General features: G+C 56.0%; 2 protein-coding genes across 5 annotated transcripts; one reads left to right on the top strand and one right to left on the bottom strand.

Moving 5' to 3' along the window:
- Positions 1-38: 38 nt before the first annotated feature.
- FOXRED1 (FAD dependent oxidoreductase domain containing 1) lies at positions 39-7,602 on the bottom strand. 4 transcript variants are annotated; one of them, XM_072822628.1, is made up of 11 exons: positions 7,471-7,602; positions 5,321-5,541; positions 4,316-4,446; positions 3,921-4,039; positions 2,744-2,838; positions 2,374-2,475; positions 1,966-2,042; positions 1,621-1,781; positions 1,378-1,507; positions 871-975; positions 39-662 (listed from the first exon to the last, which is right to left on the bottom strand). In XM_072822628.1, exons 4-11 carry the CDS (start codon positions 3,944-3,946, stop codon positions 408-410), a joined length of 951 nt encoding a protein of 316 aa, XP_072678729.1. In that variant the 5' UTR covers positions 3,947-4,039; positions 4,316-4,446; positions 5,321-5,541; positions 7,471-7,602; the 3' UTR covers positions 39-407. The 4 variants fall into 4 exon arrangements, with proteins under 4 accessions (XP_072678729.1, XP_072678728.1, XP_072678731.1 ...); XM_072822627.1 differs by having other exon boundaries at positions 4,316-4,426; positions 7,471-7,596; XM_072822630.1 differs by having other exon boundaries at positions 2,744-2,834; positions 4,316-4,426; positions 7,471-7,581.
- A 219-nt stretch (positions 7,603-7,821) lies between these two features.
- SRPRA (SRP receptor subunit alpha) lies at positions 7,822-13,628 on the top strand. The gene is made up of 14 exons (XM_072822639.1): positions 7,822-8,095; positions 8,636-8,719; positions 8,983-9,146; positions 9,296-9,456; positions 9,695-9,854; positions 9,967-10,120; positions 10,333-10,424; positions 10,525-10,643; positions 10,784-10,870; positions 11,175-11,347; positions 11,447-11,660; positions 12,058-12,221; positions 12,309-12,407; positions 12,549-13,628. The coding sequence occupies exons 1-14, from the start codon at positions 7,979-7,981 to the stop codon at positions 12,675-12,677; spliced, it is 1,917 nt and encodes a 638-aa protein (XP_072678740.1). The 5' UTR covers positions 7,822-7,978; the 3' UTR covers positions 12,678-13,628.

Below are 13,628 nucleotides of genomic sequence, written 5' to 3'. Positions count from 1 at the left end.
GGTGCCGTGACGTGAGGCAGAAGGGATGGAGGACTGGATGGCAAGAGTAATCACATTTATTGCTTGATGACTAGGGTAGACAGTCACTACATCCGGGCCAGGCTGCCCGAATGCTCCCTGCCTGGGTACCAGGAAGGAGCCGGTCTCGGTCACATGGTCAGGTATACTAGTAGTCCAGCTGTACTACTTCGGTGGGTCGTGCAGTCTCACCCATCACTCTGTTGGCCTGGGCCTCAGGTGCAGTGCCTCAAAGCCCGTCGGTCTGCCTGCCTGCCCCGCCGCCGGATGAGCAGGGTGTGGGGACAGGAGAGCCTGGGTTAGTGCTGGGGAAAGCCATGGTGAGGAAAATGTGCATGTGGGCCAAGGCTGACGGATGGGGCAGCGGGGCCCATCTGAGAGCTTACGGCTCAGACGATATTGTGCTCCTGGACCTTCTCTCCCAAGTAAAAGCGGCTGAAGAGAAAGGGGCTCAGGTCGATAGTCTGGAAGTGGCCTTGCAGCACCATCTCCGCCACGGCTCGGCCCACGGCAGGGGCCTGCTGGAGTCCATGGCCACTGAAGCCCGTGGCAAAGTACATGTTGATGACTAGTGGGTGGGGACCCACCACACCATTCTGGTCAAAGGTGTTGTAGTCGTAATAGCCAGCCCAAGAGCTCCGAGCCTGCGGGTGGACAAGATGCTGGGGTGCCCGGGAAGGTGCCGGCACACGCCGCCCTCGCTCCTGCCCAAGAGTCAGACACGGTCTGACCTCCCAGCTGCTGAGGGGTCGATGAGATGGGTCCTTAGCAGCTGTGAGGTGGAGGGCACGTGACAGCGGACAGGCTCTCCAAGGGGACCGAGGTGCTCAGGCTCACCGGCCTCCCACTTACCTTCAGAGTCTCAAAAGCTGGTACCCTCTGGGCCAAAGAGGGCCACACCTTGTCCTGGAAGAAATCATGGTCCACTTCCAGGTTCCCTGGGTCCGGTTCCTCCTCCTGCGGTGAGAGTTGGGGACATGGCTTATGCTGCCTGGGACACGAGGGCGGGCCCCACTGACCCTGTTACTCCCCTCAGTAGGGCTAGCACATCAGCAGGAGTGCTGGCCCCCCCAAATAGCCTGGCTCTTTTTTTTTTTTTTTAAGTTTTTTTTTTTTTTAAGATTTTATTTATTTATTCGTGAGAGACACACACAGAGAGAGAGAGAGAGAGAGATAGGCAGAGGGAGAAGCAGGCTCCATGCAAGGAGCCCGATGTGGGACTTGATCCTGGATCTCCAGGATCACACTCGAGGCTGCAGGCGGCGCTAAACCGCTGCGCCACCAGGGCTGCCCGGCCTGGCTCTTTAGTGATGGCTGGCCTGTGTCTGCTGCCCAGCACCCCAACCCCACCTAGCTTACCTCGGTGGGGCTACAGCCGCCCAGATAGTTGTTGCCCAGTCCTTCCCGGCGGAAATAGACCCCACTAGGATCTATGACGAACGGGGTCTCCAGGCCCGGTCCCTGGGGGCAGTGCCACACGTACACGTACCTACCATGACCAGCAGGTTAGAAGAGCCCTCCCTTCCCACCATGAGTAACAACCCCTTACACTGCCTCTTCCCCTCTCCCACCAACCTCCTCAGCTGCCCTGAGGGGACTCACCTTTTCCTCGGCTCCACAGGTAGCTTGGTGCCCTGCAGGGTGCCCGGTGGCCCCTTCCCGATACCAGCCAGCTGTGCGATCTGGCCAGACCAGGCCCCCGCTGCGTTGATCACGATGGCACATTCCACGGGCTGGTACTCCAGGCTGTGGTCTACCTTCACCTGCAGGCACCAGAGGGGGAGGGGAGGCAGGGCCCGGGCCATACGCCGGGCGCCATGACAGGTGCATTTCTTCCTGAGCCTTAGTTTACCCAGACTGGAAGTAGGTAGAAAAAGATCAAAGTGACAGCTGTTGCCTTTTGTGCCCCTCCACTTGGTAAGGAGGACGCAGAAGCTGGGAACTTACATGGACTTCATGGATCCTTTTCAAAGTCACCTCTTCCCCGCTCCTGGTCTCCATGTGGTTGGACGAAGAGATAAAACCTGCAGAAAAAAGAGAGGAACTCCTGAGGCCCGAAGAGGACAAGATTGGGATAGCAGGGGTTTCATGAGGGGAGCAGGCTGGAAGGCTGGGGCTTTCCCACAGAGATGGGGGGACCAGGATGAACCTGGCCACTTGGAGGACAGGAGGGTGCTGAAACCTTCCAGCATGAGTAAGTCATGCAGAAGGCTAGTTAGGAGCCGGAGTCGGGATGCCCAGCCCCCGGGGAGAACTCCCTCGCCCCCCAACTCTTGCTTAGCTCGTGAGTGAAGCTAAGACCCCATCTACGCCGGCACCCCGGGAAGCAGAGCAAAGAAGGGACCTCAGACTCACGTGTCACCTCTCCATGGCAGAAGAGGACCCCCATGGACTGGACCTTCCGCCGAAGCCCCTGAAGCAGACACCAGGGGTCAAACCAACCTTCGTGCTCCATCCCTGTGAGGAGCAAGAGGACTCATGAGGCGGGGTCAGGACCCTCCCCTCCTACTGGATTTCCTGTGCCCCTGACCCCTCTTTAGGGCTTGTAAGCCAGGGGAAGTCCTGCTGCCCGATGCACCAGAGTCAAATCCTGTGGAAGGACACAGAGCTAGCACGGCCCGGGGGGCAGGGGGGCAGCACTGCTTCTTGGTGTGGCTACAGGGTGCTGAGACTCCCAACCCAAGGCGCCCCATGAACCCTGAGCCCCTCTGCAAGCAGGCCTCACCGTAAGACGCCAAAGCCACGCCCTCTGTGTTTATCCAGGGAAATTTGTTCCGAAGCTGCTCAGGAGACATCAGGCAAACTTTGGCTCCTTCCTGCCTGAGAGAAACGTGTGTGCACGTGTGTCAGAGGGGGAGTGAGCAGAGACGGAGAAGTACAGACCCCACTCCACAAGTGGGGGTTCGCCTCATTTGTGTCACTTCTCTGCCCCAAACTCCCCAAGTTTTCCTCCTTGCTGAGTGGGTGGAGACCAAGCCTCCCAGCCACGGCTCTTCACCTGACCCCTCTTTCCTTGCCTACACCCTCATATCACTTTGGCTAGGCTGAACCCCGTCATCCCCTGATTATTCCATGTCCTTTCACGACAGCGCAGGTCACTTTCTCCACTTGTGCCTGGAAGGGCCTTCCTGCCCACTTTCTAGTACAGTCCCATCCACCAGCACAACGACCCCCCAAAGACAGCAACACAGATCCTAAGAGGACACACTCGCAAGCAGACTGCCTGTGTTGAATCCCAGCGCCACCATTAAGTGCCCGTGCCTCAGTTTACCCACATATAAAATGGTGGCTATTTGGTGGCTAAATGAATAAACGCTGCATCTGAGACATCACCTGATGTCCCCAGTAAGACTTGCAAGTCTATCTGCTGAACACGTGCACTCCTGACCAATCGTGAGACTCACTCAGGAGAGGGGCTGCCCAAACCGGCCTGCTGCCTGCATTTTTATATGTGAGTGACACTCGGTCGTTTATATTTTCGCCCATGTTTCGTCTATGTCTGCGTTTCTTTCAACTGCAGAGCCGGGTGACTGCAACAGAGACCCTATGCCCCCAAAAGCCTAAAATACCGACTACCTGGCCCTCACAGGAAAAATGTGCAGATTCCCGGGTCCTTCCCTAGAGGTTGTGGCTTATTAGGTGTGAGATTTTCCAGGTGGTTCCTATGATCTGGCAAATCTGGGAACCACCACAGCACCACATGTGTTGGTCCACATGTGTTATAGCACCTGGCACAGGGTCCTGGGGGTCTGCATGTGTCTGTGGTTCCCGACAGGCTGCGCTTCCACACAGTAGGGACCTGTCTTAGCAACTCACCCATTCCAATTCCTCACTTGGAATCGGAGCTTGCCGAGTGTACGCAGCTGAGTGAGGAGCAGCCTGCTGGTGTGCCAGGTACCCACCTCTGCACCTTCACGTTGCTCTCCATGAGTGCGGCACCCTTTTCTGAAGCCAGCAAGAGATAACCTGAGGGGTTGAACTGGATGTCCAGGGGAGGGTCATCGACTACAGCCAGGTACTCCTGTGTGCAAACAAAGAAAAAAAAAAAAAAGGCTCTGTAGAGAAGTTGATTTAAAGAATGGAGGGAGAGCTCTCCTGGCTTCTTCACCAATACCTCCCAAGACTTAGAGGAGTCCCCCTCTGGGTTCCACCACCGGGGTGTGGGGGGAAACTAGAGGTTCCCACTCCTAGGTGCCCGAACTGCTTCTGCTCCCTGATCCCCTGGCCAGGGGGCTACTCCTCTCTCTGGGCTAAAGGCATGGTCCCCACCCCCACGCCCAAGTCTCTTTGCACGTACATTGATGTTGCGTAGAAACTCAATGGAAAAGAGGGAGAGCTGGATGTTCTCGGGCACGGAGAACTGCTGGCGAATGCCGCCCACAGAAAGCACGGTGGACGCCCGGGAGTACTGTGGGAAGACAAGAGAGGCTGAGGGTGGCCAGCACCCCGTCCGTGTGAGCACCCTCCTGTAGCAGAAGCACCTACAAGTAGAGCACAGTACTACCTGCGGGCTTAAAATCTAAGAGGAGCAGAGGCAGATAAACCCACATGCAGGCCAACCAGCACCCAAAGAGGACAGTAACCACTAAATCCTTCTTAGCAGATGGGCCGAGCAGAGAGTCAGGCATCTAAAGGGCTGGGCACGTGGCACACATGGAATGGTCTGGAAGCTCAAGGGCAGGAGATTAACATTTCATCTACTAACTGGAAGATGGAAGGATGTGACCAAACTAGCAAGATTCGTAGTTAACTGGCAGTGGCTTGACTAGGAACAACGGGGGCGCCTGCGTGGCTCAGTTGGTTAAGTGTCTGCCTTCGGCTCAGGTCATGATCTTAGGGTCCTGGGATGGAGCCCCACATCAGGCTCCCTGCTCAGTGGGGAGTTTGCTTCTCCCTCTCCCCCCTATTATGCTGTCTCTCTCTTTCTCAATCAGATAGATAAATAAAATCTTTGAAAAAAAAAAAAAGAATAGGAACAATTGAAGTGCAAAACCTGAGAAGTCATAGAACCAAAAGGGGGATGGGAGAGCTGTCTGTTCATGACAGCTGGAATACAGGCTCTCTTTGCGCCCAGAAGATCCAACATGGTGAAGTTTGCTTTTAAGAGCAAAAACCATACAGCCAAAGTCTCTAATTCATGGGAGGGAAAGCCTGGGACTATTCCTCAACAAGACCCAAAGTACAGTTTCTGCCCTTTGGACCCCCAAAAACTGACGTCTTTCCTCCCTCCACTCCACTTGCCCCTGAGTAAGATCGGAGTCAGTGCCCCACTCACAACGCCACCCTCCCCCAGACCTCTCACCGTGTGGTCCCGTTCCACCACCAGCACCCGAATGGCACCTCGTGGCTTCTCCAACCTCTTCAGCCAATAGGCCACAGACAGGCCAATCACCCCACCCCCCACAATCACCACATCCGAGTGTTCAGGAGGCAGGTAGCTGGTGTCGTACAGTGGATTCCAGGCTCCTCCGGGAAGGACTGACTGGATCTTCTTCTTAATCTCAGACACCTTTCCGTTCTGGTCTGTGGGATGCAGTTATGGTCAGAAGGCCATACGTTTTCTTTCCAGGTGGTAAGGGGTTAGAGGATGGGCTAAGTGGACCCTGAGCAGGCTGTGCCCACAGCTGGCCTGTCTCATAAGGTCAGCTTCACTATGTGATCTGCGTGCCATTAGGCTCTCTGCCTTCTCATGTGGTGTGCCCAGCAATGCAAGAGTCAGCTTCTTAAAATGAACACTCTATCCTCTCTCCCTAGGTGAGGGGACTTAGGCAGGTTTACCTCCTGTGCAGGCTGCTCTCTCCTCTGGGCCCTAGGCTCACAGATTCAACTGCATGGTCCTCTTGTCTTGGATGTCCCAGGCTCCTGGGCCAATGGGTCCTGGCACACCCCAAGCTGCAGTGCCCTCTGAAGCATGATACTCCGAGGGGCATCTTATCCTGGATATCCATCGCCACCAGCAAAGCTACATTCATGTCCTATTTATCATCAAGTCCTGATGTCTTTGCCTCCTAAATATCTCCCCAATCTGTCCTCCCATTCCCCCCATCTCTGCTACCACCACCCTAAGCTCTCCCCTAGACTATTGCAAAAGCTTCCTAATTGTTCCCAGTAATTCCCCTCTTGCCCACCCAACTCTCTTCTGCGTGTTGGCTAAAATATTTTCTAAGCACTAATTTAATCACATGCTCGGTTGCTTAAAACCTTCCAGTGACCATTACTCCAAGGATAAAAGTCCAAAGTCTTTAACATGGCCTGTGAGACACTGCACAGCCCGGCTCCTGTTTACCTTGTTCTCTCCCTCCTCCCCCACTCCAGCCCTGACACCTTAATGGCACTTTATTTCTTTCTTCCCACCACAGGGGATCGACATGGGGGTTCTCTCTGCTTTGAAACTGTGTCCAGTGGCCCAGTGGTTTAGCGCTGCCTTCAGCCCAGGGCGTGATCCTGGAGACCCGGGATCGAGTCCTGCGTCAGGCTCTCTGCATGGAGCCTGCTTCTCCCTCTGCCTGTGTCTCTGCCTCTCTCTCTCTCATGAATAAATAAATTTTTAAAAATCTTAAAAAAAAAATGAAACTGTGTGCACTTCTTTGCTGTTAAGGCCCTGCTTCCCTTCCCCTTCAGCTCAGTTATCATTTTCTCAGGAAAGGCTTTCCTGACCCCCTACACTGTCCAAATCTCCTGTCGCGCCATCTCATTGCCTCCCGCAGCGCATCTGCAACTCTGAATTTATCTGTGATTGCGTCACGCTGTGCTGTGCCTGCTTTCTTGGCCTCTCGATCTCCGACCCGGCACAGAACCTGGCGCACCGTTAAGCGCCCTGAATCAACGAATCCTTTGGTCTTTCACACCTAACTCAGGCATCTCCAAGTCTTTCCACGGACTCGCATGTTTCTCCGACCTGGGCTTACCTCCCCCGTCCACGCTGCCTTCCCCATGTCTACACCAACTACACGGCTTCTGCTAGCGCCTTGCACAAAACCAATGCTTCTCTTGAGCTTTTGCTCGGGTTCCTCAGGACGTGGGACCCATCTGCCCCCTGCGCTCCTGCAATCACGCTGGCTGCGGGGCCCAGCGGGAGTCCACAGCTCCCTGGGCACCTGCACCGACGTGCACGCTCTGCTCCCCCCGCCCCCCGCAGCCGCACACCCGGCACCGCACCCTGCCCGCGAGCGGGGCCTCCTGCACGTCTACCGCTGCGACCCCCCCGCCTGGCTCTGCTCTTCGGTGGTTGAGTCGAGGCTTGCAGCGATGTGGCACCTGTCGCCTGAGAAGGCACCCTCGGCGTCCGTGCAGCGCTCGGGCCTCACCAGCTCGGCCCGGCAAGCGCAGCCCCTTCTCCCGGCCGACCCGCTGTCCTTGCACTGGGGGCCGCGTCCTGAGTCCCGAAGGCCGCACAGGCGGCGACCGGGCCCACCCGACAACCGCGATACCCTCCGCTGCCCTCAACTTTACCCGGAGCGGAGCCTCCGCGGCGTGAGCCCAGCCCCCTGGCCAGCAGGGCCCGGCCCCAGCGCGGCCACGACGCCGTCCGCAGCATGGCCTCTGCGCGCCCCGCCGCTCCACGCCGGACCCTGCCCCTTCCCCGCGCCCCGCCCCCTCCGCCGTCACTGCTCCGCGCCCCGGGCCGTTCCGACGAGCGCGCCCATTGGCCAGCGGCGCCCCGGGCCCCGCCCCCGCGCTAGAGGCGGCGGCTCGCGGCGCCCCGCGCAGGCCCGCCCCCACCCGCCCCCACCCGCCCCCACCCGCCATTGGCGAGCCTGGCGACGGCGTCAGCACTGCGCGCCCTCGGGCGGGGGCGGGGGCGGGGGCGGGGGGGACCCGGCCGCGCGGAGCGGAAGTGCGGCTGAGCCGGTTTCCGGGGCCGCTGGTGTGACGTGTCCCGCGCCTGGCGCAGCAGGAAGCGGCGGCGATCGCGGCCTGAGCTCCCGGCGCCGGCCCCGGCTTCTTTCCCGCTGCCGCCATGCTCGACTTCTTCACCATTTTCTCCAAGGGCGGGCTTGTGCTCTGGTGCTTCCAGGGCGTGAGCGACTCCTGCACCGGGCCCGTTAATGCGTTGATTCGATCTGTGCTGCTGCAGGTATCGCTCCCCGCGGGGTCCCCCGCCCCCGCCCCCGCCCCCCCAGCGGGCGCCCGGCTCGCCCCGGGACTCGGCTGCCCCCCCCCCGCCCTCGGGCCGAGTCCCCGCGGCGCTCCCTCGGGTTTCCCACGGTTCCCCCAGCGGCCCCCGCCCCCCCCCGCCCCCAGCGGCCGGCCCTGCTGTTTCGGAGGCTGGGTGGGATAGTGGAAAAACGCTTTTAAAAACCGTAGATAAGTGAACAGCGGCTGGTCAGTCTGACGCTATGACTACGTCCCCCCGGCTTGCACGTGTCTAGCCTTCCCCCGACCTGTTTCCCTCCCCCCGACTTGGTGCCTCCGCCTCTCCCTGATGGGATGGATGCTGGAGAGCGAGGACCCAGCATCCTCCGGGCCGGGCGGGGCCGGGGCCGGGGCCGGGGCCGGGGGGCGGGGGCGGGGGCGCCTGGTTCTTCCCACGGGTAGTCCCGGGTAGTCCCCGAAGGGCGCAAGCCTGGGGTTTCTGGGTGGTCTGGACGTGTCTGAGACCTCCTCTTCCTTCCAGGAAAGGGGAGGTAACAACTCCTTCACCCATGAGGCGCTCACACTCAAGTATAAACTGGACAACCAGTTCGAGCTGGTGTTCGTGGTAAGTGGAGGTACTCCCGAGACGTCGCGGTCACACTTTGAACGCAATTCTGATTACTAAGAGAATCCTAATTAATGGCACCCAGTGTATATGATGAAGTGACTGAGAAGCCGGGGAGGGAGGACCGGGAGAGGGAAGGCGCTGCCGCCAGCTTGGCTGCCCCTCAGGTCAGGGAAACCTGCCAGGCCACGGAGCCGGCCTCCGGAGGCCTGGGTTGAGTTGGCTTGTAAGCAGATCTGTTGGCTCCGTTTCTCCCTGAACAGGTCGGTTTTCAGAAGATCCTAACGCTGACGTACGTAGACAAGTTGATAGATGATGTGCATCGGCTGTTTCGAGACAAGTACCGCACAGAGATCCAACAGCAAAGTGCCTTAAGTCTATTGAACGGCACTTTTGATTTCCAGAATGACTTCCTGCGGCTCCTTCGGTGAGAGGCCTCCCCTCTGCAGAGTCAATGTCTGCGCCCTGATGAGCTCCCTTCATTCCCGAGGACGGTTCAGGGTAGCACGTTGTACTGAAACACACCTCTACATCTGATTGACCTCTTGGTGTGAGGGTTCTTTCTCTCTCTTCTAGCGAAGCAGAGGAGAGCAGTAAGATCCGTGCTCCCACTACCATGAAGAAATTCGAAGATTCTGAAAAGGCCAAGAAACCTGTGAGGTCCATGATTGAGACACGGGGTGAAAAGCCCAAGGAAAAAGCAAAGAACAGCAAAAAAAAGGGGGCCAAGAAGGAGAGTGAGTTTGAACTCCTTGGACATAAGAGGGGCATGAAAAGTTAATGGCAGTAAGGACTGAAGTTGTTCCCTGTCTTTCTGTCATTGCTTGTCTCCCCTGCTCAGTGCCCATCACCCTATCACCCCTGGTCCTCGTGATACCCTGCATGTTTGTTCCTAGCTTCCTCTCAAGGACTTGGAGGACTCTTGCCCATTGTTCCAATTTGGTCATCTTTCACCAGAGAGTTTTCTCCTAACAGGCTCTGATGGCCCTTTGGCTACGGGCAAAGCAGTTCCTGCCGAAAAGTCAGGTCTCCCAGCGGGGCCAGAGAACGGGGTAGAACTTTCCAAAGAGGAGCTAATACGCAGGAAGCGGGAGGAGTTCATTCAGAAGCATGGGAGAGGTCTGGAGAAGTCCAGGTGAGCATTCTTTCACCATGAATCCTGGGATCTCGCCACACTGGGAGCAAAGGGGCTCCTGGGTGGATGTTTCTTCTTCACTTGTAAACTTTGGTGCTGTAACCCTTTACAGCAAGTCCACGAAATCAGATGCTCCGAAGGAGAAGGGCAAGAAAGCACCCCGGGTGTGGGCACTGGGTGGCTGTGCTAACAAGGAAGTCTTGGATTATAGCGCTCCCACCACCAATGGAGCCCCTGACGCTGCCCCGCCTGAGGACATCAACTTGGTAAGAGAAAACGGGCCAGTAAGGATTACCTTTATTAAGAAACGGGAGGAGGTAGAGACCAGGAGGGCAGGCCCTTTAGTGTCTATGAACAAAGGGGGTGGGTTATGTTTGGAGTTTTCTGAATAACAGAGTAGTGAGGACATGGCAAATCCTGGGCTGCTCTGCCCTCAGTGTTCCCGATCCCATCTTGTTCCTTTCCCTGTACCCTCCAGATTCGAGGGACTGGGCCTGGGGGGCAGCTTCAGGATCTGGACTGCAGCAGCTCAGATGATGAAGAGACCGCACAAAATGCCAGCAAACCCAGGTAGGGGAATTTCAGGTGGCGGGTGGTATGTGTGGCTCCAGGAGGGATGAGCCTGGACTCCTGCCCTTTTCTATGGATTTGTGATCTCCTGTGCCTGCAGTGCTACCAAGGGAACTCTGGGTGGCATGTTTGGGATGCTGAAGGGCCTTGTGGGGTCCAAGAGCTTGAGTCGTGAAGACATGGAATCGGTGCTGGATAAGATGCGTGATCATCTCATTGGTAAGTTCTGAAGAATAGGTGGACTTAAGGTTTATGGGCAAGGGGTGGTGGAGAGTAGAACCACGCAGAGTTCTCATCTGTATCATAGGGTTGTTTACTGTTGACGTGGCTAGCCCTCACACCTGTCCCTGTCTTTCCAGCTAAGAATGTGGCAGCAGACATTGCAGTCCAGCTCTGTGAATCTGTGGCCAACAAGCTGGAGGGGAAGGTGATGGGGACATTCAGCAGTAAGTATCCCCCCTAAACCCAGAAAATGCTCAAGGCATAATGTGTACCAGGAGGTTAAGCACATTGATGTCCGTTTTTAGTAGGTGTGTGGCTTTTGGCAAGTTCCTTCACCTCTAAACATCTACTGTGTAATTTAGACCTGAAGTTATCAAGTTAACACTTGTAAAGTGCTTGGAACAGTGTCACATGTGGTGTGGATTCCCGGGACAAGATCCTTGTATCCTCCAGATCCCAGTTCCTTTAGGTGTTGGGTCTTCTTGGGGTACATTCCTTGCATTTCACAGATCCACTGCCCCCTTTTAGCGGTGACTTCCACAGTAAAGCAAGCCCTGCAAGAGTCCCTGGTGCAGATTCTGCAGCCACAGCGTCGTGTAGACATGCTCCGAGATATTATGGACGCCCAGCGTCATCAGCGCCCTTATGTTGTCACTTTCTGTGGTGTTAACGGAGTGGGGAAGTCTACTAATCTTGCCAAGGTCGGTACAGCTGCCCACCACCTCTGACGTCCTTTTTTTCATGCTCTAAGTCTTAGCCATTCTCATTCTAGGGACTGATTTCTTTGCTCTTTTGCACAGATTTCCTTCTGGCTGCTAGAGAATGGCTTCAGTGTCCTCATTGCTGCCTGTGACACATTTCGTGCTGGGGCCGTGGAGCAGCTGCGCACACACACCCGGCGCCTGAGTGCCCTACACCCCCCAGAGAAGCACGCTGGCCGCACTATGGTGCAGTTGTTTGAAAAGGGCTACGGCAAGGACGCTGCAGGCATTGCCATGGAAGCGATTGCCTTTGGTACGGTGCACAGGACAGGGGCAGGGTTGGGGGGCTGCTGTGGACCCCTTTCCTCCTTGGGATTCGTCGAGGATCAGGGTTCCCCTCCTACCAACTTACTGCTCAGTAGCAAGTCAGGCTGGAGAACTTGCCATCAGGAGTGGCTAACTGCAGGCAAAACTAATATATTCCAATCAAGAAAGCCTGTTACACATCTCTTTTATCCTGTGGGCAGGACGGTCTTGACCACAAAGCACAGAACAGGTTTTTGCTCACACTACCTTATAACCAGATCCGGAGCCCGAGAAAGTAAACACACAGGCTTTTAATATATAGTCAGGTTACCACTTCTTGAGAGAAAGCTGGGATGAGCAAGACAGTCTAGAAGTTTTGAGTTGACCGCTTTTTTTCTCTCTAGCACGTAACCAAGGCTTTGATGTGGTGCTGGTGGACACAGCTGGCCGCATGCAAGACAATGCCCCTCTGATGACTGCCCTGGCTAAGCTCATTACTGTCAACACACCCGACTTGGTGCTGTTTGTGGGGGAGGCCTTAGTAGGCAATGAGGCCGTGGACCAGCTGGTGAGGGCTAGGGCCTAGTTCTTTTCCCAGCCTCAGCTTTGGGCAGCTGGGTACTTCTTGTACTTACACCATGTTTCTCCCTTACAGGTCAAGTTCAACAGAGCCTTGGCTGACCATTCTATGGCTCAAACACCTCGGCTCATTGATGGCATTGTCCTTACCAAATTTGATACCATTGATGACAAGGTAAATATGGATGGTACAGGACAGCATGAGATGGGGAGGGGCATCCTGCTCAGCGGGGGGCAGGCTCCAAGGCTGCCTGTTACTGAGGGGATGGAAAGAAGTGGCTCTGAGTTGATTGGGTATCCCCTTTCTCCACTTCAGGTGGGAGCTGCTATTTCTATGACCTACATCACGAGCAAACCCATCGTCTTTGTGGGCACTGGCCAGACCTACTGTGACCTACGCAGCCTCAATGCCAAGGCTGTGGTGGCTGCCCTCATGAAGGCTTAACATGGCTCTTGCCCAAAACCAAATCACTGCTTCCCCCAAAGCCCCTCTTCCTGTATCAAGAATGTGCTTTAGAATACGTGAGTGACTTCTCTTCAGTGTAGTACAGAGGCAGAGTGAGGGGAGTTCTAGGGGCCTGCAGTTCCCCCTGCCCCACTCCTTGGCAGCCCAGCCTCCACCTGCGAGGGCCTAATCATGTTACAGTCCACTGCCCATCACCCCCGTCCCTGACAGTCATCCTTCCTACTCAGGCATTCCCTTCTCTCTGCCTACACACTCAGTCTCATTACAGCTTTGACCAACGGTTGGAAGATCCAACACCAGAGCTTTGCTAATTCGCACGGTCACAGGGATGTCTGAGCACAATGAGCAGTCGAGACTTCCAGAGCCAGCTCTGGGTTATCCCTTGGATCCACAGCTTTCAGGCCCCTGGGGCCAGGATGATACCCACCACACTATGGCAGTGTATGGCCTGTTCCAATTGCTGCTAATTCTTATGATGACCCCATCCCCACTGTTTCCTCAAAGCATTAGCTAGGCCAGAATGATTTGTTAGAAATGAACAAAAGGAGTTCCTGCTTCCCTCAAAAATAAAGGGAGCTGAGCTGCAGTGTTGCATTGGGCTTCTCAGCCTTCCAACTCTTCCCTGCTCCCAGAATCCAGATGTAAGCTTTGCATGTTCCCTTTCCTGGGAGAGAACCAACTGTCAAAAGGGTATACAAGTTGCCCCTCTCCCCCACCCCACTCTTCACCTGAGTGGATCCTGGCTTTTCCTCCTCCTCCTCTCTACAGTGCCTGGTAGACAAGTGCTACGTTGAAGAATACAAACCTCTTGTTAAGACTTGTCCTGTAGCTTGGTATTACAGATGTGCTATTAGTGCAATAAGGTGAAGGCTGTCTGCCCAGAGAAATACATAATTTATATAAGAAAATAAATTTCATAAGTAAATTGCC

This window comes from Canis lupus, chromosome 3 (assembly GCF_048164855.1).
Source record: "Canis lupus baileyi chromosome 3, mCanLup2.hap1, whole genome shotgun sequence".
NCBI lineage: Eukaryota > Metazoa > Chordata > Mammalia > Carnivora > Canidae > Canis > Canis lupus.
The sequence above is the reverse complement of the archived record's forward strand: the minus strand, read 5'-3'. Positions and strand labels throughout refer to the sequence as shown.

Excerpts from the sequence above, each read along its gene's own strand:
- FOXRED1 (XM_072822627.1), bottom strand. The coding sequence starts at position 7,555 with ATGCTGCGGACGGCGTCGTGGCCGCGCTGGGGCCGGGCCCTGCTGGCC. Across the intron at positions 5,542-7,470 it reads CCGCGGAGGCTCCGCTCCGG|ACCAGAACGGAAAGGTGTCT; the intron begins GTAAAGTTGAGG and ends TGCATCCCACAG. Across the intron at positions 2,476-2,743 it reads CGTGGCTTTGGCGTCTTACG|GGATGGAGCACGAAGGTTGG; the intron begins GTGAGGCCTGCT and ends TGCTCCTCACAG.
- SRPRA (XM_072822639.1), top strand. The coding sequence starts at position 7,979 with ATGCTCGACTTCTTCACCATTTTCTCCAAGGGCGGGCTTGTGCTCTGG. Across the intron at positions 9,855-9,966 it reads AGAGGTCTGGAGAAGTCCAG|CAAGTCCACGAAATCAGATG; the intron begins GTGAGCATTCTT and ends AACCCTTTACAG. Across the intron at positions 11,661-12,057 it reads CATGGAAGCGATTGCCTTTG|CACGTAACCAAGGCTTTGAT; the intron begins GTACGGTGCACA and ends TTTTCTCTCTAG.